At 51.9% G+C, this 24,366-nt stretch overlaps 2 protein-coding genes across 2 annotated transcripts; one reads left to right on the plus strand and one right to left on the minus strand.

The window, feature by feature from the left end:
• Window positions 1-9,786: 9,786 nt before the first annotated feature.
• Window positions 9,787-20,055, plus strand: ARPC2 (actin related protein 2/3 complex, subunit 2, 34kDa; the record flags this gene model as incomplete). The annotated part of the gene is given in 10 exon segments (XM_010075626.1): window positions 9,787-9,821; window positions 10,753-10,865; window positions 12,998-13,043; window positions 13,619-13,805; window positions 14,241-14,334; window positions 16,431-16,557; window positions 17,949-18,049; window positions 18,533-18,590; window positions 18,593-18,629; window positions 19,615-20,055. Coding segments are annotated over 10 exon segments (823 nt in total), but the record flags the coding sequence as incomplete, so codon positions are not given.
• A 422-nt stretch (window positions 20,056-20,477) lies between these two features.
• On the minus strand, window positions 20,478-24,352 carry AAMP (angio-associated, migratory cell protein). The gene is made up of 10 exons (XM_010075624.1): window positions 24,189-24,352; window positions 23,662-23,781; window positions 23,366-23,505; window positions 23,106-23,250; window positions 22,878-22,961; window positions 22,506-22,621; window positions 22,054-22,157; window positions 21,477-21,567; window positions 21,009-21,163; window positions 20,478-20,753 (listed from the first exon to the last, which is right to left on the minus strand). The coding sequence occupies exons 1-10, from the start codon at window positions 24,322-24,324 to the stop codon at window positions 20,678-20,680; spliced, it is 1,167 nt and encodes a 388-aa protein (XP_010073926.1). The 5' UTR covers window positions 24,325-24,352; the 3' UTR covers window positions 20,478-20,677.
• Between the last annotated feature and the right edge of the window lie 14 nt (window positions 24,353-24,366).

Consider the following 24,366-nt stretch of genomic DNA (forward strand, 5'->3'; position numbering starts at 1 on the left):
GTGACAAAGCAGGATGGGGGCCTGGAGGATGATGAGGGGTGGCACTGAGGGAGGATGGGGGTCTTGGTAGCAAGGGGGGCAGAGCTGGGACAGGACAGGCGCCCGCGAGGGGAGAGGACTGGGAGGAGCGTGGCCTAGTGGAAGGTGTCCCTTTCCATTGCAGGGGGGTTGGAACTAGATGATCTTCAAGGTCCCTTCCAACCCAAACCATTCTGTGATTCTGTGGATGGGGGTAACTGAGCTGGGGCTGGTGGATTTGATCAGAGCTTGGGCAGAATGAAGGCCTGGGGGGGATGAGGGAGCAGAGTCAGACAGAATTGGAGGGGGGCAGCAGGGCTTGATGGGTGGTTAGTGCTGGGGCAGGAGGAGGGAGCTGGGGAGGGTTTTGGAGATGGCAGTGTTGAGGCAGGCTGAGGGAGCAGAGCTGGAGGAGAGGGCCTGGGCAAGGAGGGAGTTGGGAAGGATGGAAGGTGAATTTGCAGGGATGTTTGCTTTGGGTTAAGCAGCCTTCGTCAGAACAGGCCCAGCATGGCGCCAGCACTGGTACAGAATGTGTTGGGGGAGCTGAGGAACAGGAAGCCTGTGTGTGGAGCTGTGGCTTCAGCCTTTTGCTTTGAGGGTGGGGAGGAGATTCCAGCCTGCCCTGCTTTGCTTTCCTTTCCTGAGCAGGAGGGATGCAGGCCCACAGCTCTGTTGTGGCCCCTGGTGCCAGCCTGATGGGTATCATGGCCTTGGGGGGTGGATTGGGGGGACTGGTTTGCACCTGCATCTCTGTCTGGGACAGTTCAGTCCCTGGCGAACCAGTGATTGTTTTGCTGTGAGTTTTGCACCAGGGCTGTAAAGGTGTTTGAGCACAACTTGGCTCAGACCAAAGGGGGTCCCTTCGTGAAACTGTCCTTATCTGCAGCCGAGCTACCCATGGGCTCGCTGTGCCGTCTGCTGGCAAGAGTAATGCTGGGCACCTTCGTACAGAGACAAAGCCTTGAGAAGCAAAGCTCAGTGTTGTTATCTCTAGGGCGGAGCCTGCCCTGGTGCTTCAAAGAGCAGGGCCCAGGCTCCTCCAGGAAGGGACCTCCTAGGCAGGTGTCTTTTCCTGTGTCATCTTTTCTTCCAGTGGTTTTCGAAGCTCTCAGCCTCTTGTGTGCAGAACTTTGACAGAGGCCATTTCCTCTGCTTTCACCTCTGGGTTGACTTCTTGTTCAGGTTTATTGTGGTGTTTGGGGTTTTTTTTTTTTAAATAACCTCACAGGCTGCACTGCCTTGTGGGATAGCCGAGCTGCTTGCAGGCTTTCTATTCTTCTTGGGCCTGATCGTTTAACACAACAAGTTACCTCAGAGCACAGCACCACACTGGGAAGAGATTGCTCCTAGATGACCATTATGGTATTGCAGCTGCATCCATTAGAAAATACAACATGTATGGAGGTTACTAGCGTGTGTCAAAAACACTTGTTCATCACAAGTCCGTACCAAGGCACTCTTCCTACTGGAGAGAGAAGAATATACGTGTGTCCCCGTGTTGGTGTAAATGTAGTGGCAGTAGTCTGCGGTTTTAAACACCCCTTGGAACCCTGACTCTGTGTGACCAGAGCTGGGGTTGCCTGCTCTGCACCAGCTTGCAGGACCGCAAAGTTTCTGTTTCACTGTACAGCAAAGCTTCCCCGCTTTTGTGTTGGCATGCTTGCGTGGTGTGCTGATTGTTCCTGGATCAATTCTTAGTGTGGCTCATGGTGCTCTGCTTCTGCCTTTTACTCATCTACAGTGTGTTCTTTTCTATAGATGTCATTTCTAGATAAGTTTTGTGCCTTGAATGTGTTGCTGGGGAGAGGAAGTTACTTACTTCTGCATTTTCTTCTGTGCTTGTGCTGGGACCCTCCTGTCCAGGCAAGCACAGGGTGAAGACAAAGTTTGAGATGTGCAGGGAGGTGTATTTTGTTTTTCTCTGGATTTCAGGTCTTGTAGAGAACTGGTGTTACGCAATCTTTATTCATGTGAAATTTTGTTTCCCTCCAGCCACAGTTCTGGGGTCACTCCTGTGGCACTGAGCCTGGAGGCAGGAGCGGATCTCCTGTATTTCTGTATTTTGTTGATGGTTTTCCTAAGGCATGTCTTGGGGATGGACGCAGGACAGTCAGGGCAAGGTCAAGCCTTGGGGAATGAGGTGGCTGAGAGGAGTGAGTCTGGACACATGGACCGAATTGCTTTTGCAGTATTTGCTCCAAACCAGGAGCAGGGCAGATGCAGTGCATGGATTTGTATGTAGTGGTTGTCTCAGAGCCAGGTGTACCTGGTGGCTTCAGCACCAACCTGGGAGTTGGTCAGGGTGGGGTTTGTTTCCAAATTCTTTGCCAGAGACTTGTTCTGTGATGTGGGTGGTGTCCCTCCTGTCTGCTTCCCATGGCCACTCTGTGGCCATGATTCAGCAGGCTCCTTGCAGAGCTTTCCTGGAGCATCAGGTGAGAGACACTTCGTATTTCACCGTATCATATAGAACTAGGTCACGTTTAGAAGTCAGACCTAATATGTGCTCATAACATATGTTGTCATATATACCTCCTCTGCCTGGTCCATCCGCTGTCTTTGGAGTTCTCAGTGTGGAAGGTGCCTTGGCAGGCTGCAAACAGAGATCAGTGCTCGAGGCAGGGCCTAAGCCATGTGCAAGAGTCCTACCTTGACAGGGTCCTTGGCGCTTGGCAGCATCCACCTTTAACATCCAAATTTAATTTGTTTTAGTGAGCAAAACCCATGGAAGTCTCACCTCCTTGGACAGCCACCACTGAACAGAGGTATTTAGATAAAGGTGGTGACAGATAATGGACTTCAATGCATCTGATTTTTTTTTATTTATTTAGTATTGTAATTTCTTTTTTTACATCAATTTCCTTAAACCAACTACATTTTGAAAGAAAGGCCTAAAGCTACCAGAACCTGTTGAAATAACTTGAGTTAGGAATTTGCTGGTGAAACTTTAAAGTGTCGAACTGCTGCAATGGGGGAATACCTGGTCAGTATGAAATGAGGCAACTTGTGTGCTTTTTGCAGATGTCAAGAGAATAAACTGTTCCGTAAGCTTTTGACTAGTTCATTTTGACTTGAGAAGTTGGCTGGAAGCTGGAGTCTCACTCGGGTTTTCCTGTTTCTGATAGAGGTGTGATGTGAGGGGATGAGCTCTACCAGTTGGAATATTTTGTTTCTCATCATTGCTTCCCTTTGCTAACTGCACAGACAGAAAAAAACCCAACAAACAATTCAAGTGTAAAACATTTTGTTGACCATCCTGTGTCTGGTGAGTACTTGTTCTGTTTAACACATGGGGAGGAACTGCCTCCCGAAACAGATTTGCTGTCCAGTTTTAATTTAACTGGCCCCACCGAAAGTGTGGCACAGGGCTTTATTCATGGGGTTTGGTTTTCCAGCCATACATAGCTTGCCCTAAATCTCTGGTAAATTAATCATCTGTCTCAAACTGTTACTTGATATTTACCCGCTGTGCAAAAGAAAACAAATTTGCATATCTAGGGAACAGTGTGCCTTTTCCCTTGGTTGGAGGTGGAGGGAAGAGAATCTCAAATTAAATCGTTGGTTTCTTTACAGCCCTTAGTAGGTACAAATCTGCAGGGCTTCATGTCTGTTAGCTACATAGGAAAACAGCTGAAGCTTGAACTTCCCTGATGTAGAGTGGTTCCTGTGAGCTGGTTGGAGAGCTGGGCTGAAGCTGCACCTGCATGCTTTATGGCATTCCCCATTTGTGGTTGCTTTGGTGCTCGTTGGCTGTGGAGCTGAGCCCTTCAGACAGGGAGGCTGAGCAGTGGGTGAAACCAGGTAGCGTGAACTTTGTGTTCGTGATGTGACATGCAAAGTGAGTTCATTGTGGGAGACCGAGGAGTGTCTGGAGGCTGTCGGACATGCTGGGAGGATAGAGGAGCTTCAGGTCCTGCTGGGCACCACTGAGAAAATCCCTGCGGGATGGCTGTGGCCATCCATGGCTCCAGTACTTCAGGGGAGCTCAGCAGCCCCACCAAAACAGAGGTTGCTCCTCTGCCACCCCCTTCTCCTTGCTGACATGGGTGTTTTTGCGGCTTTGGGGGAAACAGGATTGGGGAAGTGACCTAGGTTAAAATTAAACAGGCAAAACTGGGTATTTTTAGCCCAGATGAATTTCCTCATCCCATTCATTGTGCGAAGGCTGCTTCCTGTGGCGCAGCCAAGGAGCAGAGATCAGGTCTCCATCCTTCAGCAGCAGTGGCAGGTGCTGGCTCAGGGTCCTCACAAGCCCAACCTGGAGCAACACCTCTCCTCCGGCATGACCTTACCTTCTGAAACTCAATCTGCCTGCCTCTGAGGAGTGCTTGGGCGATGGTGCAGGCAGAAAGTGGTACCTTTGGGCTCAATGTGGTGTGGGCAGCACTGTAAACCTTGACTGTCTGTGTTGGTTGAGCATGCTGTAGGTGTTGGAGCATAGCTCCTGGGCTGCCACAACACATCTGGCTTCAGCCACCAGAGAACATGACTTTTCATTAATGATGGATTGCAGGCCACCTCTGTCTGGAGCTAGACAGCGCTCTGCTTTCCAGCAATAGCAGAGGGAACAGGAGGGAAGAGCAGCCCGGATCTGCAAAGTGCTAGGCTTTTGCAGGTTGTTTTGTCATCACTCCAGCCTCACTTTTCATCTCAGATTCCCGAGAGGGGCCTGCTCCATGTTATCCTCTGAGAACGGTTTTCACTGCAGCCACCAGTGCTCAACACTGGAGAGAAGCAGCTGTCGGTTGCTGTACTAAAGAGGTGCAGTGAATGGTGTGCACAAGATGTGGCTCTTCCCTGGAGATCTGACACAGCGCTGACAGCTGATCGCTCTGGTGAGGAACCACGGGCTGCCTGCCCGCAGCTGGAATGGAGACGTCGTGTGAAGACGTGGCTGGAAGCAGACCTGCCCAAACCTGCGTGCTGCAGGACCAGCCTGTGCTTTGTCCACTGGGAATCCCAATGCCTTCCTACCATCCAGCCTCCTCCAGGCTGCCAGGCCTGCTGTGAGGAAGAAGCGTGGGCATGGAGGGGTCACCTAACTTAGAGGGGAGAGGCGGCATGCGTGGGGGCTGCTTTACGCTGCTTGGCATTGCCCTGATGGAGCACTCCTGCTTGAGTTTGTGGTGGGTGTGCTGCCGAGCTACGGGAGCTCTTTGATTTCATACATTCCCGCAGCTTACACAGAGTAGCTTTTGTTAGCTGAGCGAGGCCCAGGAGTGGAGGAACTGTTCAGATAATTTTAGACATTGCTCATAATTTTTTTATTGGGGTGACCTTTCTGTAGCGAGAGCCTGCAGTCTGTCACTGAATCTGTCTCATTCTCTCCAAACTGTGTGTTGACTTCAGTGATCTGAAAGCTCTGCTCAGAGCTTTAAGCTTTGAGATAACCTCTTTCTTTTTTTCCCCTTTTCCTCTGGGGCAAGAGATTAGAATATCTGCATGCCTGCTGCTTTTAAAGTAATTGCCATCCTCCTTTATTAGGTACAGACCGTAATTGTGATGTAGGAGATGCTTCAATGCAGTTATCGGCCAGGTTTGCATTTAGGTCTGTTTAATATGGAAGATGAGGGCTCTTATATTATATTTTCTTCTGTTCTTAAATTTGTAACATGGCTAAGAGTCTCCATGGCCTGAGAATGAAGCGAGGAAGTTTGGAAGTTGTCCGAGTCAAAATTGAGGAAGTGCTGTCAGAAGAAGATTTGCTGTTGCTCTTAAGTGTTTGCTGGTATCTCTCCATGGGTGCTGTGGCTCTTTGTGCATGTTCTGCTGAAGTGAAAAATATGATTTGGAGCTGACTCTGTATTAGAGTGTAGGAGCCATTTGGAGATGAATAGGAAGAACATGGGTAAGAAGACGTAAAACCTGTCAGGGCCTTTTATTGTTACGAGCACAGGGCAGAGGGGATTTGGTGTGGATTTGACTTCAAGCCTGGTAAGTGTTATCAGAAAAGGGACTGCTGCCACTGCTTGGAACAGCTGCCATTTTAGCATCTGAGTTCAGGCACGATTTTGAAGAGAAGTCTGGTCTGGTTTCGGTGTTCAGTGCAGAGAGGAGCCATCTTGGTTACTCCAGGTATGAGCTGGTTTTATTGTCTGTTTGGAGCTGAGGGTAGCAAAGAGGGAAGCTTGCTGGGGGAGGCTCTGGTTCAGGTAGCATTGGTGGCAAGGAGCTTGCAGGGGTCACAGCAGTTCTTGGCGCCCAGAGCAGATGGGCCGTACTGTCTCAAATCCTCCGAGAGTAGCCAGGCTTTAGTCTGGTTCTTGGAAATTTGAATCAGGACTGGAAGTGAACCCCAAGTGAGCTCCCAGCTGCCCAGAGCCCTGCTTCAAAGTAAAATGCAAAAAGGATGGCTGGGATTTACAGTAACTCTGTGCTGAGCTGCTAAACTGCCGATTTTCACCGTGGGTACAGACGGGCTTTGTCACAGAGGCAGGGGACACCAGAGCAGGGTAGACTGGAGAGAGCTCTTCAGGATCACACCAGTGACCTGATGGTAACCGGTACTCACCCCGCAGCAGCACAGCTCTGGTCCCAGGCCCGCTGTGCATCCTCTGCATGAGAGCAGGGCATGCTGAGGGGGCTAAACACGGAGAGGACATCACTGTGCTTCCGCAGGATGTTGGGCACGTCCCTGCTGCTAATTCTGTTGGTGGAAGATGGGGTTGATGGGAGGTCGAGGGGAAGTGATCGCGTGCGTGCAACCTGCGGTGCCGTCGCTTGTCCGGAAGCCATGGGAGGCTGGAGGTGAGAGCTCGTCTCCCTTCTGCCTGGGGACTTCTTGATGGAGGAAGAACAATCTGGGTAGCAAAAGGGATTTTTTTTCTGTTGTAGAAACATTTTAAGTAGCCAGGATAGTTTTTGTGAGGTCAGCCAGAGAAATAAATAGAAGCACTTTAAACTTTGGGGTCGTAAGGCTGCTGAACTGTGAAGGGCTAAGAGAGCTCACTTCACTCTCAGACACACTTCTGATACCCTTCTCTGTCTTCCCCTGGGCCGGACCAGGCCTGGGTTACTTAGGTGTGTGTGAGGCAAGGCAGAAAAACCACCCTGCAGTAGATGACAGGGCCGGTGTGGCTGCGAGGAGCTCTGTATGCGACTCATGTGAGCGCTAACTTCACTGAGGCTGTGCTTTGGGAGTGGTTGAGTATTCAAAGTTCTGCCCAGTTACCTGCTTTTCCCTTAAACATCTCCCTCTTCACCATCCCCAAGTACAAGAACCAAGCCTCTTGGGAAATCAGTGTTAAAATAACTTCTCTAAGAAATCCATGCTTGTGGGATGAAACGTTCGGAAATGGGGCTGTGTCTGCCGTAAGCTTTTGTGTGCAGAGCAAAGGCTGTTGCGCAGAGCCATTAACTGACTTTGGGTACATGGTCTTATATGGCTCCTTGAATAACAGTGACAAGTGATCTTCCTGCCATCCCCTGGGGTACCTGGTGAATGAGCAGGGAATCCTTGTCCTTCATTGGCAAAACCACTCCACTGCTTGCTGGCTGTCAGTTGCTTCCCTGCATTGCTGGGAGGGAGGTGCTGCATTTGGAGGCTCTGCTGGGAGCCGGGCTCCAGGAGGTGTCAGCTCCGTGTGCATGGGGTTTGAGGTTTGAATGCTGTAACTCTGAGAAGACAGAACAGAGATTTAAGGATGCATACTCTTTAATATTCCTAGCTCTCATGTGCCTGACTGCGCTATCTTTAAAGCTTCCTACATAAGTTTCTTTTTTTATAAGAATTTATACTGCCATTCAGGCTGATTCCCAAGTCTGAGTGTGGTACTCTAAAAGAAGAACATGTCTGCATCGACTAACCGAGTGGGATCAGTGGGATTTTCTTTCATCTCTGCTCTGAGCAGTTCTCAGTGAGCAGAAGTGGCTTGGATGTGGCTTAAGGAATTGCTCCCCTTTCCCAAGAGCCTGAGTTGAATGTGCAGCCAGGGATGCCCTGTGACCATCCATCTCAGGCCTGGCTGGGAAGGGAAGATGAGAAGGAGAGGTCACAGGTAGCTGGCACAGCTCTTGAACTAAAGGACCTGCCTTGGGTGCACTGGCACTGCTGCTTTCAAGCCTGTGGTTTTTATCTTCAGAGAGGCAGCATAAAAGAGGGTGTCTCTCCAGCCTCCTGACAAAAAGGGCTGTTGCTTTTCACAGCTAATAACTTTCAAGAAGCGACAACACCTCATTGTTTCCACTTAGCATCTCCAACTGGGGGTTAATTGCTGACTTTCTACCCAAGCAAAATGTTGTTGACTCAGTGCATGGTCTGGGATCAGTGCTGTTCAGTGACTTGGTCTCTCCGCATTGCTCCTCTTGAGTTTTAGCACGTTGTGGTCATTCCTGGCTTCCAGGAATGAGGCTGTCTGCAGAAAAAAGCAGATGGAAGAACACTGCTTTCTGCTGGGGAAAAAAAATCATTAAAACCTTTCCAGAATATGGTGAGAGAAAGCAGATAATCAAGTCATTGCATCCTGTACCTTTCCTGGTGTACAGACCGAGGTGTAGCCAGCACCCAGCAGCATCCACGTGTGTGGACAGAGCAAGTTTTGGCAAAAAGATTGAAGCTGGGCTCTGAGCAGCGGCAGCGCAGTTGAGACCACAAGGCTGCCTTGACACACTGGCTTTGGTTTGGGGAGTTATTTCAGTGCGTTGGTTCAGATGGGTGTGAATGAACTGTTTTACAGGCTGGATTTCTGTTAGCAGCATCATTAGCCTGTACTCTGCTTAATACCGTACACTTTTGAAAAATAAGCAGAGAGATGCTGTGAAACAGCAGGAGCAGACTGGCACTTTTATCCTGTTTCATTTCCCACCCCTGCTCTCCACAGTGGACGTACCTTTACATCACTCCCTGTTGGAGAATGACCTATTAATACCAGTTCCCTTGGAGCTGCCAAAGCAGTGCCAGTCCAAACAAAATCACCTTTCAGAAGCAGTTAGATCTTTCATGGCATCCTACTCTTCTGCAGATCATGGACAAACTGGCACATAGAGTTTGTTAAGATGTTGTTAAATCATCATACCCAGAGCGTAACACGTGATGTGCCTTTGGCTCGCGAGGTGCTCTTGTTGCTGATCAGGAGTCCTAAAGAAGACACTGGGCAGTGTTCGGGCAAACCCAGATCTACAGTTTTTCCTGCAGAGGTAGTTGGCATAGCGTTGGAGTATTTTGGAAGGGACGTGGGGGGTCAGGATGAAGTGCATGTCTGGAAAATTTCCTTCTGTGGTTTGCTTCTAGCCCTGAACTTGGAGAAGGGGTCTTCTCCATGAGTGGGTTATCTCAACTTTTTTGCAAAGCTGCTGTTGATAGCAAAGGGGGCACCGTGTCAGGAAGGATTGCTCAGGCTCCGAGTCCCTTCCATGGACTGGTATCGCAGGAGCTTACAAAAGAGCCTCTGTCCCCAAACCTGTATGGCTGCTTTTCTGTACAGACACCATGCTTGTTAAAATGAACTCCTTAGTGACAAGTAGCTTTCTCAGATGTTTCTAACTGGAAATCTGCTATTTCAAAATCTATTAATAAACTACAAATAATAACAATCTCTGACAGCTTCCAGGCCTGTTTTACATCATCTGAGGTAAAATTGGTGCTTACAGGAATGAGAAGAAGTCCAAGATCTGTTGTTAAAGGTTATCTGCTAGTTGAACAGCAGGAGGTAGAAGGGTTTTCAGGTTGAGAGAAATACGGCATTGGAAATTAATCCTCTTTCTTGCACAGCTTGGAAGCTGCTGTTTGATTTCTCATTTACCTACTTTGTTTTCTTTGTTTTTTAGAAATAAACCAGAGGCAGTAGAAGTAACATTTGCAGGTAAGCTCCCCAGCTCTCATGACTTCTCTGAAAAAAGGGCTGGCCTCAACGGCCTGCCCGCGGTTATGCCTGGCATCCCCAAGTTCACATAGTGCCACTGCGGGGGAAGGAGAGCCACCCAGGGCAGACAGTGTGGACACCCTGCACTGTCCCCAGAGCTGGGGATTTGTTGGCTGCCCCACTGTTTTCTCTATCCATCTGCCTTTGCCGGGACTTCCCCCACAGCAGTGAGCTCAGTGGTGGCAGCGCTTTGTTTGGTGTGTGTGCGCTGCATAGCTCTCTTGCCTCGCCTGTTTTCCAGTCCTGCCCTCGATGCTACTTGTTATTAGGTCTTTAGCACCATTTGGTTTGGGTTGTTAGGAAGCTGGCTCGGGGTGACAGGCAAGATGAATAAGCTGCAGAGCTCCATGGGTAAGTGGAGCTCACTAGGTAGCTGGAGGGTTGCCTTTCCCTGCCTCCTGTCCTCCCTGCCCGTTCTGCAGTGAAGTGGAAGCTGTCTCAGCAGGCAGCAGCTGAGCTGCGTTGGCTGGCAGAGACGTTTTCTCCTCCAGGCTGCAGCTCTGGCCTGGTGGGCATGTCAGTCAGTTTCTGTGCTAGCCATCCAGAAGGCTCCTGTCTCTGCATGTTTGTATCCTCATGCATTGACCACAAGGCAATTTGCCAGGGATGCTAAATGACACTAGACTAAAGCTTTCTGTGATGGACAGGTGTCAAAACTTTTTCAGCCCTTTGAATTATAATGGGTCTCCCTAAATGACATTGCCACTTTCCTTAATTACAGATTACCTCTTGGTGTACGTGTGAGGGCTGGAGCAGGGGAACAGTGTCGCTCTATGCAGTTCCTAGAACACACAGAGAAAACCTTTCTCAGAAACAGGAACTGGTCCTTGTTTCCTCTGAATTCCTCACGTTTCTCTTGCTTGCTTCATAGACTTTGATGGAGTCCTTTACCATATTTCAAACCCCAATGGAGACAAGACAAAAGTGATGGTCAGTATTTCTCTGAAATTCTACAAAGAACTCCAGGAACACGGTGCTGATGAGGTGAGTGAGCATCTCTGGGTCTTGAGCCTGCAAGTGCTGTCAGCATGGGTGATGTCCTTGTGAAATTAGTGGATTTAACATCTAACCCTTAGAGAAGTGTCTGTGCTCCCATCTCACGCTGGTCAAAGGAGCATCCCTGTGCCAACTAGGAGTCCCACTTTGCTGGAAGACAAGAGAAAAGTGTGTTTCCACTTTCTCATGAGTAAGTAATTTTATATGACCCTGCAGCCCAAACAGCACCACTAATTTTGAAAGTCCAAACAAGTGTGAGGCCTGACTGTGCAGAAACAGTTTCCCTGACTGATGTGCTGAGCCCACAAGTGAAGGAAGGCAACAAGACAAATCCAGAGTCCCATGGTGCTGCTCTTCTGACTCTAACCACACTTGAGAGCGAGTGATGGGCTTCTGCTGTGTGTGCAGACCTTGGTCTGCAGACTGTCTCGTTCCCTTTTCACTGCTGCTGTGTAAAGTAGCAGGTTCAGTTCCTGTTGAATGGGCTGGGGCTGCGGAGGGCCATTTATGGTAGAAAGAAGGAGCCTCTCTGAGCTGTGGTTGGGTGGCAAGGCAGGAAGTGTGACTCAGTTCCTGAGTCAGTTTTCAAATCTCCGCATGGTAGCGAATGGGGTTCACCCAAAGCTCTTCAGCAGGCTTTTGCCTCTGGGTGTCTCTGTCCTTGGAGGAGAACAGGGAAACTGCTCCATGAATTTGTTGAGAATCTGTCAAAAAACAGGGGATTTCAACCCAGAGTGAATTCCTGTGAGTTGCTACAAGACCTATCAATGTCAGAATAAAAATTACTGAGTGGCTTTCCTGGTTCCTATATGCAGAGCTTTCTAGGAGCAGCATTGCCCAGGGTAGCAAGGAGCTGCCCCACTGAAGATACTGCTGCTGGCAAACAAGAGAGTCAAGCAGCCCAAATGGTGGAGCTCTCCCAGCATGTTTAGTGAGGATCAGCGTGGTGCCTGATCCCAAGAAGACTGGTGTGGTGGGCGAGTGGCTGACCCCACTGCATCCCAGCAGCCACTGCAGTTACAGCTGGAAAGCGGTGTTCCTCTCTGACCCCAGCTGCTATGCCAGGCCCGTTGCTCCACAGACTGCGCTGAGAGTGCAGGCAGCTGGACCAGCAACTTGCCAGGCTTTGAGAGAAAGATGGGACCTCTGCAGGACTGCCTTGGGAGTGCTGACTAAATAGAAATTACAGTTTTTAATCACCATTTAGTAAACTGTTGCTTTCTGTGCTTCCCTGGAGATTATGGAGCTTGTTTCTGCTCCATCTTTGGTGAAACCCCATTGTAAGGAGCACAGAGTGGGGTTCCTGCTAAGGCAGAGCATCTTCCTGGGCCACTGCAAGCAGGCAAGCTCTCTGCTGAGAGGAGGTTTTGGCATACAGAGAGCCTGTGCATCCTCTCTACAAGGTAGTGGGTGTCATTCCAGGAGGGCCAGTTCTGCCACAGCCTTATTGTGTTCTTCTCTGTGAAATACCTCCTGTTCCCAGCCCCCTCACTGACACAGAGCTATGGCTCAGTTAAAAATTGCCATTGATGTAAAATTCAGCAGTGATTATGTTTGAAGAAAGGTTTTTGCTGTGCTGTAGGCGGCTCTACTTCTGGGAGGCATTCAAGCTGCCTGGCAGTCTCCTCTCCATCCCCATCTGTCCCATGCAATAGGTTGAGACAGGGCAGGCAATCGCCCAGCCGTGCTGTGCCTGACCCCTGCTCTGAACTTGCTCTCCCAGAAGGAGAGGGACAGGGCACACTTTGCATCTGCCTTTGTAGCCCTCAGATCTGTGTTGTCAAGCTCTGCTGACAGTTTTCCTTTGAAGGTATGAGGTGTATGGAAGGGGTTTTCTTCCCCATGCAAGTTCAAGACTAGCAAGAACTTTTAAAAATTCCAGTTCTGAGTCCTATTCTGCAGTACATACCCTGTCAGTAGGGTTCAGGGAGCTCTGCCTAGAGCAGGAGCAGCCAATAACACTAGACATTGGTGACATAATATTTGTCCAAGTTCACTTAGCCTAATGGAGGCAGATGCTGTAATTTGATGTTTCTAAATAGAGACTGCACACGGCCTGAGCTGTGCAGGAGGAAACAACTCTGATAGCTTGTGCCCTCAATGTTTAATTTCTTTTCTAGGTATTGAAGAAAGTCTATGGAAACTACTTGGTAAATCCTGAATCAGGTAACCCTGCAATAACACTTACTCTGTGTGCGTGTGTGAATGCAATTCCAAAATGACTTAAGTTGCCTCAGAAATGCTCAAATGAAGGCTGTACTTCAAGAGCTTTATATCTGGGGTGCTCTGTACAATGATTGGCCATTTGAAAGGTGGCTCAGGTGCGTCAGGGCTGAAGTAGCTTGCAGCACAAGCTCTAACTCTTGATGCAGCCCTCCCCCGGGAAGCCTCTGTTCCTTACGGTTGGGGTCTTTGTTCTTCTCCAAGATGCTTCGTGAGACACAGGAAAACCATGGTTACCTGTGACAGCATCTCTTCCTACTCACTGCAAAAAGTTGGGAGCAGTTCAGCCAGCAGGTGTGTCTGGGAGCTCAGGAAGGAGCCCCACACGCGTTGCCATGACCACGTGCCAAGTTCAGTCATGGCTTCTGGCAGTGCTTGGAGTGGGAAGCACTTGTCGCTCGGACTTTTGGGAGGGCTTAAGGCAAAGGTGGACCTGTAAGTGTCTCTTTCCAGAAAATGTCTCTGGCTTCATTAGGGTCCTGCATAGATTATTAAGGTTAGTGGCTGTCCCTCCCCAGGTTACAATGTCTCTTTGCTCTACGACCTGGAGAACCTTCCCTCAGACAAGGACGCTATTGTGCACCAAGCCGGCATGTTGAAGCGCAACTGCTTTGCTTCGGTCTTTGAGAAGTATTTCAAATTCCAGGAAGAGGGCAAAGAAGGAGAAAAGAGAGCTGTCATCCACTACAGGGACGATGAGACAATGTAAGTGTTCAAACCAAGCAGCACAGGAGTTGGACAGCTGTCAGTACGCTCTCTGCTCTTGCTTGCACCTGTAGGTTGTGGTGGGAAGTCGGGAAATCCTACTGCTCTGTATTTTCACAGTGTAATAAGGGTTTGTCCTAGGCTGTCAGAAGTATCCAGTGAGGGTGATGCTCATCCCTCAGGCTGCAGAGATGTTACACAAGAGCCTATGTTAGTGGCAGCACTTGTGGCTGCATGCAGGAGAGGAACTGTCTGCTCCCAACAGAAATGTTTTGCTCCCTGTAAATACTGTCTTGAGGGAGGGGAAGTTTTCAGCAGCCAGGCTTGTGAATGGTTGTTGTATCTACTAGACCTTGTCATGCAGTTGCCTTCCTCATCCAGTTGTACTTCTTAGTTCCATTCACAGCTGGGTTCTCCTCTCTCACCCACCTGCAGGTATGTCGAGGCGAAAAAGGACCGCGTCACGGTTGTGTTCAGCACAGTATTTAAGGATGACGATGATGTGGTGATCGGAAAGGTGTTTATGCAGGTATGGAAGTTAAGTTATGGGGAAAGGGTCTGGTTCTTGATTCAAATGCCTTCTTGCTCAAAGCTGCGTAGCCAAACAAGCAGATGTTAGGCTGAAGTGAGCTCCCAGGCACTTTAATGCACATAAATGCTTTGCAGAGCTCCAGGCTGCACTGAGATGGAAGAACCACGTTAATAGGCATAGGTGGTGTGTGTTTTAATCCAGGCTTTTGCATTGTCATCTTTATTATCGATGGTCTTGTTCATGTGGACAATCAAATGTGTTACAGATGAGAAACACCATGGTGAATACTTCAGTATCCATCTCGAGGCCTTGTAGTGCAGCTAGCTGCGATATAGGGACTGCCAGCCAGCCAAGGAGCTGAACGTGGTGGGGGTGCTGTGAAAGGAGAAGAAGGGGTGAGGTGATGTTGTGCCATGCCTGGGATGGTGCTGAGAGTTGTCTTCACCTCGAAGTTTGTTCCTGCTAGTCCTCAAATGCTGCAGAGAGACTCAGCGGGTCAGTGTGGCTGCTCTTGCATGCCATGATGGGCTCTACAATTTGAGTGTTTGAGCTATGAATTTGCTTAGTTTTTGGGCTTGGATCAATCATCATAATGCCAGGTACTTCTGGACTCAGTTACCCTTTGCAACTGCCATTTAGCCAGGAAGCATCCAGAGGCCCGTAGTAAACACTTCACATGTTTGTTAGCAACTGCGTGCAGCCTGTGGAGATTGAGGCATTTGCTGCAGCTGGGGAAGGCTCAGTGCACACTGGTATGTGTGTTCATCCATGCTGCTGGCCTGCCTAGCTCACTTTGTGTCGTCTGGAGCACCTGGGGAGCCTCCTGCCTGGGCATAGCCATGGAGCAGGGTCCTGCAGGGTGTTCCAGGGCTAGAGGAGCTTTAGCCCATCTGTTCAAGGGCACCAGGCTGTGTTGCTGACAGGCTTATGGACAGCAAGTTACTGGCCCAGTTTGCTGGATACGAGTTTACCTGTGTTAGGGTGCATTAGAACAGGGTCTGTTGTGATGGGAGTCTTATCTTGCTGTTCTGCTCTCTGTTCTTTAGCTAGGGGCTGGGCATCTGCTCTGGCTTTGAGCTTTTCCCCACCAGTATATCCCACAGCCTGGAATTCAGCTTTTAAAACAGGGACGGAGGTGTGAGGTGAACAAAACAGCATTTGTGAGGCTCCAAGGGAGGTGGCAGGACTTCAAGGCAGTGGCTGTCCCAGAGTCTCCGTGTCCCAAGTTCTTGGTTTTTACAAGAGCAAACCCTGCTCCTGCCCAGCCACAAGAATTTCCACTCTGAGTCATGCTGGCTCCTTCCCTCCAGCTATTGCTCTTGCATAACACAGCCCAGTTGGGCATGGTGGCTGCTGGTCTGGGCTCTCATGGAGAAAATCTGACCATTAACTAACCAGTGACGCTATTTGAACCATTTCACCCTCTGGCATAAGCAGGCAGAAGTGCAAGCTAAGCATTTCATTAATGAAACCCCAGCAAACTACTCTGCTCTGTAAAAGGGGCACAGATGCTCCTGCTCTTCCCCAAGTGAGTTGTACTCAGAAGGGAGGAGGTGCAGGCTTCACACACAAGCTTCAAACCCTGTAGATGCCCCGTAATGCCTTGGCAAGGACTCCTGGTGGGAGATGCTTTCTCAAATAGCAGAGCCTTTACACTAGGTGCAGTGGAGACCTTGCAGCCCTTCCTGAGAAGGAGGAGCAGCACTGCCTGCTTTTGCTGGAAGCATTGGTGGTGTTCACTTTCACACAGGAGCTGTGCTGTATGATGTGCTTGCTAAGAGGTGTCCCTTCCACAAAACACCCACAGCAGGAAGTGTGACACTGAAAGCCACCCCAGCTGAGGGGCTGTGCTAGGGACACCCACCCCAGCAGAGGGGCTGTGCTAGGGACACATGTAATCTTGGGACAGCCATGCATTTTGGTCTGGTTTTGCTGGGAAAAAGGATTGTTTTCCAGAGGTTTGGCCTGATGGATTTGGTCCATGCAGGGAAAGGTTGGACATCTCCTGCTCAGTTGCCCTGTGGGCATGGGGACACCCCATTTGCTTTCCTGAAGCGTCGTAGTGGGACTCACTGTGGCTTTTTCTTGTTCAGGAGTTCAAGGAGGGTCGCCGGGCCAGTCACACAGCCCCACAGGTGCTCTTCAGCCACAGGGAGCCGCCCTTGGAGCTGAAAGACACAGATGCAGCCGTCGGCGACAATATTGGCTACATCACCTTTGGTAAGCAGGCAGCTCTGCGGCCTGGGGACACTCGGGGTGGAGAGAAGTTCCTCCTGCTGCATGGAAAACAGTCGCCTTCCCTGAGTATTCAGATGGGTCACTGGGGGCTGAAGGGACTTTGGAGTCACATTCTGCCTTGTCTGTGCACCCTTCACTCCCTCCTGCTCAGTGTGTCCCTTTGCTGTATCAGGTCACCTCAGCTCTGCTCTGGGTAAGAAGGTGTGGAAATGAACAGTGACCCATTTGGCATCTGCCTACAAAATAAGTTCAGCATTTTGGAGCAAGGAAAGTGTGGCTTTGCTGTGATACTGTGGAAGCTGGAGTTTTCATGTGCAAGTATTTGTAGCTTGTCAAGCTGCAGACACCTGCGTAGCGCTTGATCAGCAGAGGCAATCAAAGGGCAGGAGCATGGCAGCAAGTTCTGCTTCTCTGGCACTGTCTCTTTGCTCTGGGCCAAACATTTCGATCTTTGGGCCACTTTCCCCTGCTAGCACCTCTGCAGGCCAGCAGCCATCGCTTCCTCCTGGGCAGCAATGCTGATGGCTGAGCTGAGGAGCCCTGTTCAAAGGGAAAGGTCTCTTCCAGAGAAATTGGGGGGTAGTGGTTGGTTGTACTGTTAGGGTCACTTTCAGATTCAGAGCTCAGAGGCGGAGCACAGACATTGCAGGGGAAGATGAAGTTAGTGCTGCCCTCCTCCTGTGGTGGGAATGGTGCCCTAAGGTTAGGGCAGCTGTGGGAGGGCTGTCTAATGGCAGGTCTGGGATGGCAATAAGACTTCATTCTTGTCAAGCAGCAATTTCCATGTTATCTGATCTGACAGTCCCAGGTGAGATCATCACCCAGACAAAAAGGTCTTTCAGCCTTTGGATCTGGGACTCTTAGCACAGCACCAACCTGTGGAAAGAGCGAGCCACGGGACCCCTGCAGTAACCAAGCCTGGCTCTGTCACAGGGCTGCAAGCTGTTGGGCAGGGATCCACAGCTGATTTCAAGATGCAAGGGCAGACTGGATCTTGAAATTAGTTGAACAGCCTGGCTGCCCTTGTCTGCCTCCCAGCTCTCTCCTCCATTTGCTTCTCCCGAGCACTGAAGTAGCATCATGCAGTTTCCTACAGTGCTGTCATCTCTGGTCATTTGGCCTTGCCTGCAGCCTCTGGAGCGCACAGCTCTATTCAGCCTGCTGTGGGAGACGTGGAAAAGTGCTGCTGAGCGCTGTGTTTAACATCACAAGCGCTGCTTAATCTTGGTATGTGTCACAGTAAAGGGCTCTTTTGCAGAGAGTGAAGTAGGCATTCAGAGCAGCACACCCTGAAGCCTCCAGCACTGGAGGAACCTGACACCCTTGGGTAGCTTCGGGAGGCACTAAGGGTTTGTGTCACTCTCTTCTTTCAGTGCTGTTCCCCCGTCACACCAATGCTGCTGCCAGAGACAACACCATAAACCTGATCCACACATTCCGGGACTACCTGCACTATCACATCAAGTGCTCAAAGGTACCAAGGGGACGGGGCTGGGGGATACAAGGTCACTTTGGCCCATCTAACCTGATTGCTGCAGGGGAGGAGCATGGGGCAGGGCTGTCCCCCTCAGAACTTGCTAGGGCCTCGCATTGCCCTCCCCAGTCATGCAGGGGTGGCAAATGCCACATCATCACCTTCTCCCTGCTCTCTGGCACAGGCAGGGCCTGTTTGCTTCCCATTCTAGTAGTGAAGTAGGATTTTTCCCTTTTGAGTCTGGTTTCCTTTCTGTCTGGGAATAGAAATTAGGGTAATTGTTCAGAGAGACCTGGCTTTAACCAGGGCTCAGGCAGAAGTTTTCACTGTTGCCTCCTGCACTCCCCTCATAGCACAGTGGCTGTGCAGAGCTAGGTGCTTTCCCAACAAGGGGCAGAAAGATAGCTCCTACCCCATGTGCTGAAATCTTGGCTATAAAGGCAGGATCCTGACGCATCCCCATTTTGTCCTAATGAAACACAGGCTTATATTCACACGCGTATGAGGGCAAAAACATCAGATTTCCTCAAGGTGCTGAAAAAAATCCAGACGCAGAGAAGAAAGAAATGAAAACAATCACGTGAGTACCAAGGCATGGCCTGGCTGGCTGTGCTTCCCTGCCAGCCTCAAGCTTGCTCCTTCTCAGCTCGGCGTATCTGCTTCTGGGAGGACTGGGGTGCTGTAGGGGTGACCAGACCAGGGCCTGATGTGCTGGGACCCCATCTGAGAGAGAAAGGAGGGGTTTCATAGTGAGGTGCTTGCCTGGGTGCCTCAAGATGAAAGACTATCAGGGTGTGTTTGCCCTCCTGAGACCCCTGTACTCCCTCCACCACACTCACTGCCTCGCACATCCTTCGCAGGAGCTGGGTCTGTGGCACACCCTGTGCTGGCAGGTCCTTTGTGAAAGAAAGCCCATACATGGCTCTGTGAGCCCTGGTGCCTCCTCCACTGTCCCCTCCCAAGACTCTGGTGACATTAGTGAGGCTTTCCCCCATTGTATTAAACCTGGCTGATCGGCTCTGGGGGCAGCTCCAGCTCACGGGGGAGAGTGGCCAGGTCCTTCCTGGGGGGTTGCAGCAGTGAGAGTGGGTTTGTGCTGCCCAGTGAGGGGGTCTACAGCTTCACAGAGGCCTCGGACAGTAGATGGCTGGGGCCAGGAGCACTCACAGGCCACTGGACTGGCTGGCTGGCTCCCTCTTGTGAATAAAGCAGCCCAGAGTGACATGGGTGGAAGAGAGCAGTTGCATTAAGGTGTTTCTCTTGTGTCCTTTACCCTCTGCTGATCCCAGAGCCCCTTGCTGTCCTCTTTCTGTGCATCCTGGCATGTCCCCTTTGCGTTCCACTCTGGGGCAGCAGGGTTGTACCCTCAGCAAAAGCCAACCCCATCCCATAGCCCCGTGACCTGGTTTTACAGCCATAAACACCTGCAAGCTCTGAACCAGTGGTACCTGCTTGGCTTTGAGAGCTCAGTGCAAGCACATGCCCCCCAAAAAGCTCTGTAGCCACCCTGGGGCACCCCAGGACAGGGCCAGGGGCTGTGCTGACCTTTCTCTGCATCCTTTCAGGGGGAAGACGTTCACAACCCGTTAACGCCAGGGTTACTGAGGCTGCCGTGGAGGATGAAGGTTGGGGCACTTGCTACCCGATAATCGTAGCTTTTAATGTTGCACCTCTGTGGGCTCATAAGGAATTCAAGCAATCGGGGTCTGTTTGTACGACAGTTTGGGGAGTAATCTGCAGAAACGAGCTGTGCTTGCAAGGACTCGATCGTTACAAGAAACAAAACCTTAATTCCAGTTTGATTGACTTAATTTCTTTTCTTTTTTAATTTTTTTTTCTTTTCAAGCTGTTTCGCTTTGCAATATGTTACCAGAAATAAGTTGCAGTATTTCTTATGAGAATAATGCAATATTAACTTGTTTTCTTCTGAGTATTTGAGTTCAAAACTCCTGTATCTGAAGAAATACTGTTGGGGTTCATTAATAAAGGAGATCTTTCTATCTTAAGGGGCTGTAGGGCTTTGGCTTGTCAATGCATGTGGCCTTGCCCTGGAAGGGGTATTTAGAGTCACAGGCGCAAGGGGGATAATTACTGTATCTCAGAGCAAATTACGTCTGGTGATCTCTGTCTTGTGAGGCTAAAGTTGGGGTGCTGTACCCAGGTCGAGGAGTGAGTGTCCTCTTGTGTTAGGGAAGTCCTGGGCTGCACAGAGCAGGATTCTCCTACCCCCAGCTAGCAAACTGCACTCTTCCTTCCTTCCTTGACTCCCTCGTTCCCCCTAACAGGGAGAGTTAGCATGGGGGTCTCTGCCTCCACCCAGACCAGCATAAAACTGTCTGCCATTGATCCTTAGGCCCTGGAGATCCCTGAGGAGGGAGCACAGCTTCCAAGGTCCTCTTCCGCCCAACAAGCAGAGTGGATGGCATCCAGTTAAGTGAAATAATTTATATAATTAAAAGACATTTTCATACAAAACCCCAGGCTCAGCCCCCAGATGGTGAGGGCAAAGTGGGGCAGGCTGGAAAATTACAAAGCACGCAGCAGAGAAGGGTGGCAAAACCCATCTCCCTCCTCCCTCTGTACACAAGCCACATGGCAGAGCCCGGACACCATCCCTCTGCACAGTTCTTAGCGATCGGGGCGCTGGACGCAGAACACTTTGGCTTGGTGGTCACCAGAGGTCGTCACCACAATGGAGGCATCCCTGAGGGGAGACAGGGCTCAGAGCTGGGGCTGGGGGCATCCTTCACCCACACACCTGACCCAGCTGATCTCCCCCCTCCCCCTTAAGACCCTCAAAGTCTCAGCAGGGACCTGGGTCTGTCTGCTCCCTTGGGACCACACCTCTGAGGCCCCCAAAGGAGAGACTGCTCCTGCATCAAGGTCCTGAAGCTGGAGGCCCCTGCTACCCCTGGTCCCTCCACCCGGCAGGGAAGGGGTCTGGGGGTTCCCTGCTCACTTGTTGACAGCAAAGTCGAGGATTTCTGCTGAGTGCCCTCGGTACTCGCTGATCATCTTTCCAGAGCGGGCATCCCAGAGCCGCACGACCCCGTCCAGGCTGCAGGTGTACACCACGGCCGAGCTCTCCTCCCACAGCAACTGCACAATCCCAGACTAGGGCAGGGGAAGGCCACAGGGTGAGCACTGGCGACCTCCAGCAAGTTTCAGCTCACCCCACATGCGCACACACACACACCCCCCCACCCCGCAGTGTTATCTGCCATCCCCACAGCTAGGAGAGCCAGCCTGCACGGCCAAGCTATGGGGCACATCCTCTGTGTGGGGACTGCGGCTGCCTGTGGGGAAGCCCAAGGAGCTGAGGGAGAAGCACAAATCGGGAACTAGCCCCAGGAAAGCCCCTGGGCTCCCAGGGAGGTCTCAGGCCCAAAGCCAGCCCCCAGCCTGGGGAAAGGGGGCATGGCAGTACCTCGTGTTGGCACTTATGCCTCAAGCTCTGTGTGGAGAGATCGTAGATAGCCAGCGTGCCATCCAGGTAGCCCACAGCGGCCAGTGGCATCCTGCAGAGAAGGGAAGAGGCATTATGTGGGGAAGGGGGAATAGAAGCACTTGAAGGATCAAGGTTGAAAGCAAACCCTATGCCGAGGGGTACAGCATGTTGAGAAGGTGAGGGACAACCAGATGGCCGGGGCCATGAAACACCCCGATCAGGAAACGCAACACAACAGTGAGTCAGGAACCAGCTCGAGGTTCACAGGGGAGAAGACAACATCCTGGTGGGAAAGATCCCCAGCAGCCCTGTCTGAAGGGTATCCCAGCCAGTGGCCTATCAGGCCAGCCCAGAAACCCAACAGGTTGGGAGAGAACTGAGCAGCTGGTGTCCCTTGTCCTCCGAGTCCCTCCCAAGTGACCTGGGATCTCCACAGGCAGCTGGGGAGGATGGAGGTGAGAGAAACACAGCAGAATGAGCACAAGGGATGGAAACGGATCTGTTCGTAACAACCCATTAAGATCTAGCACTGAAGAGGGGCTGTTCCCACACTCACACGTTACAGAAGCCCAGTGACTCCACTGAGTTGGACTCTGCCTCCTCACCCTCGCCGGTGGGCACCTTGGGGGCCATGCTCTCCATCTTGAACACGCATACCACCTGGGGGGAGGGGAAGGGGAAGGGGAGACCAAGTCACACCGAGGTCCCATTCCTTACCTGGGACCAAGCCTAAACCCCCTGGCCACCATAAGTTCGACCCCAAAACCTCTGCTCTTCAGAGCAAACAAGGGGGGAACTACGAGCCCAGCGGCACCACGCAGCTCCAGGTCCCACCAGCAGCTGGAAGCGGTTGTGTTGGCCAAGGGCGCCGCCTGCTGGTGGCAACCATAGGCTGCTCGGGGCCGGCAGAGCCCGGAACCACCCGAGGACACCGGCCTGGCCCAGACAGGGGCTTGGGAGGCCGGTCCTCCAGGGCTCCTGGCTCTACACCCACCAGCACGGACCCACCTTGCCCGTGGCGGAGTTCACCAGCTTGGCGTGACAGTCCACAGAGCCCGTCATGATCAAACTGCCATCCTGGTTGCTGGCCACACATGTCAAGGGGTCCTGGTGGCCGTCTTGGCCTAAGTTGTGAGCAGGAGAGGCATGAGCTCTACCTGTCCTCCCCTCAGAGACCTGGTGGGCCTCAAAATCCACGCTTCTGCCCCCCCTTGCCCCCATGGCAAGGAGCATGGGGACAGGGAAACCCAGTGCCAGGCTCCCTCCGTCAGCCCCTGGCCTTGGAGGGTGCCACCTTTCCACCCAGGCAGAGGTCAGAGCCCGCTGGAAGGGGCCATTCCCCAATTAGGGAGCACCCCAGGTGCTTAACCTCTTCCGTACCTTTCAGGACATGCAGCGAGGTTCCTTGCTTCAGGTCCCAGATGCGCATGGTCCCGTCCTCGTACCCCACAACTGCTCGCTTCCCTGGGTGAGACAGACAGCGGATACAGCCACAGCTCCCCTCGTCCCTCCACCTACTTCTCAGCACAGTCTGGCAGAAGCAGGAAGGCAGATGGTGGCAGCAGGAGCTGGTGACATTCCCCACCCCTGACAGCCCCTGTGCCTCACCATCAGGCAGGATCCTGCCACATGTGGCAGGGCAGGCAGGGCCCTGGAAGGTTTTGCAGTCTCCGCTGGGGATCTTCCACATCCAGGAGTTGCCATCAGCTGTGCCCGCCAGAAGGACGTGGGCTTGGGGGTGCCACTCCATCCACTGGGCAGAAGGAGGGACAGGCAGTGTCACAGGGGTGGCATCCCCCTCACCACCCAGCTGAGTCCCAGTTGCCAGCCCATCAGCTCCCCACAGCACCAGGGGTGCTGCTGCTCACCTCCAAATCCCCCACCTCGAAGGACCACACTTCTTCCTTGGTGTCCACCCGCCACACTTTGATAAGCCCAGACATGTCACCCGTGGCTACAAACACAGAGTCGTGACTGAAGCCAGCACAGGTGACCGAGTCCTTGTGTCCTAGAGATGTCAAGGGAGAGAGACTGCTCAGGCTGAGCTATGGAGGACGGTCACGAGCCTGGCTCCAACAGAGCAGCGGCTGGGGAAGAGCTTGTCTGAAGAGATGTGGGTGGGAGAGGACACAGCTGCTCACTCAGCCAGCCTCGAGCACCTCACCTGAGCATTCGAACAGGAGCTCTCCATCACTCACGCGCCACACAAAAGCCTTGTCATCCTCTCCACCCGTCACCGCCAGCGTGTTGGTCTTGGGGTCGAGGCTCACGCAGAAAACAGAAGCTTCACACAAGAGTAAAGAGAGGCTACATTGGCTCAGATGCCGCTCACGCCCCGCCCGACATTCCCAGGGGATCCAAATCCCACACAGTGTTGGGTCTGGGCAGCACGTCAATGAGCTGAACTCCCAACCCAAAGCAGTGGGAATCAATTCTTCCCATGGGGGAAGAGCAGCACAGGCTGTGTGCCAAGCTCAGGGCAAGCCACCACGGTAGGAGGCTCGAAGGGCTTCTCTACTGGAGTGTAAGTTAGAAATGAGCAAAGCCCACAGCGTCACAGCCCTGACTTGTGACAGCTGTCCCAGGAGCAGCTGAGACATGGCAGCCGGGCAAGGACCTGCTGCATGCCCGTACTCTGGGGAAAGCCTGGGTGGGAGACCCCGCCTGCCGCTGCCCGTGCCCACCGCTCACCCGAGTGGAGGGAGAACGTGACCTCGCTGTCGTCCTGCGCCTCCATCCCGTCCTCCACCCCCTCGTCGTCCTCCGTCTCCCAAGCCTCGGCGTCGGGCTCTTCTGCCGCCTCGTCGTCAAAGTCCACGTCCTCCATCTCGTCGGCCAGGTCATCTGCGGAGGGCGAAGGTCAGGACGC

Source organism: Pterocles gutturalis, unplaced genomic scaffold (genome assembly GCF_000699245.1).
Source record: "Pterocles gutturalis isolate BGI_N339 unplaced genomic scaffold, ASM69924v1 scaffold40552, whole genome shotgun sequence".
Classification (NCBI taxonomy): Eukaryota; Metazoa; Chordata; class Aves; order Pterocliformes; family Pteroclidae; genus Pterocles; species Pterocles gutturalis.

Coding starts and splice junctions, on each gene's coding strand:
- AAMP (XM_010075624.1), bottom strand. CDS start 24,324: ATGGAGGACGTGGACTTTGACGACGAGGCGGCAGAAGAGCCCGACGCC. Junction 23,251..23,365: donor TCGAGGTGGGGGATTTGGAG/GTGAGCAGCAGC, acceptor CCTTCTGCCCAG/TGGATGGAGTGGCACCCCCA. Junction 22,962..23,105: donor TGGCAGGATCCTGCCTGATG/GTGAGGCACAGG, acceptor TGTCTCACCCAG/GGAAGCGAGCAGTTGTGGGG.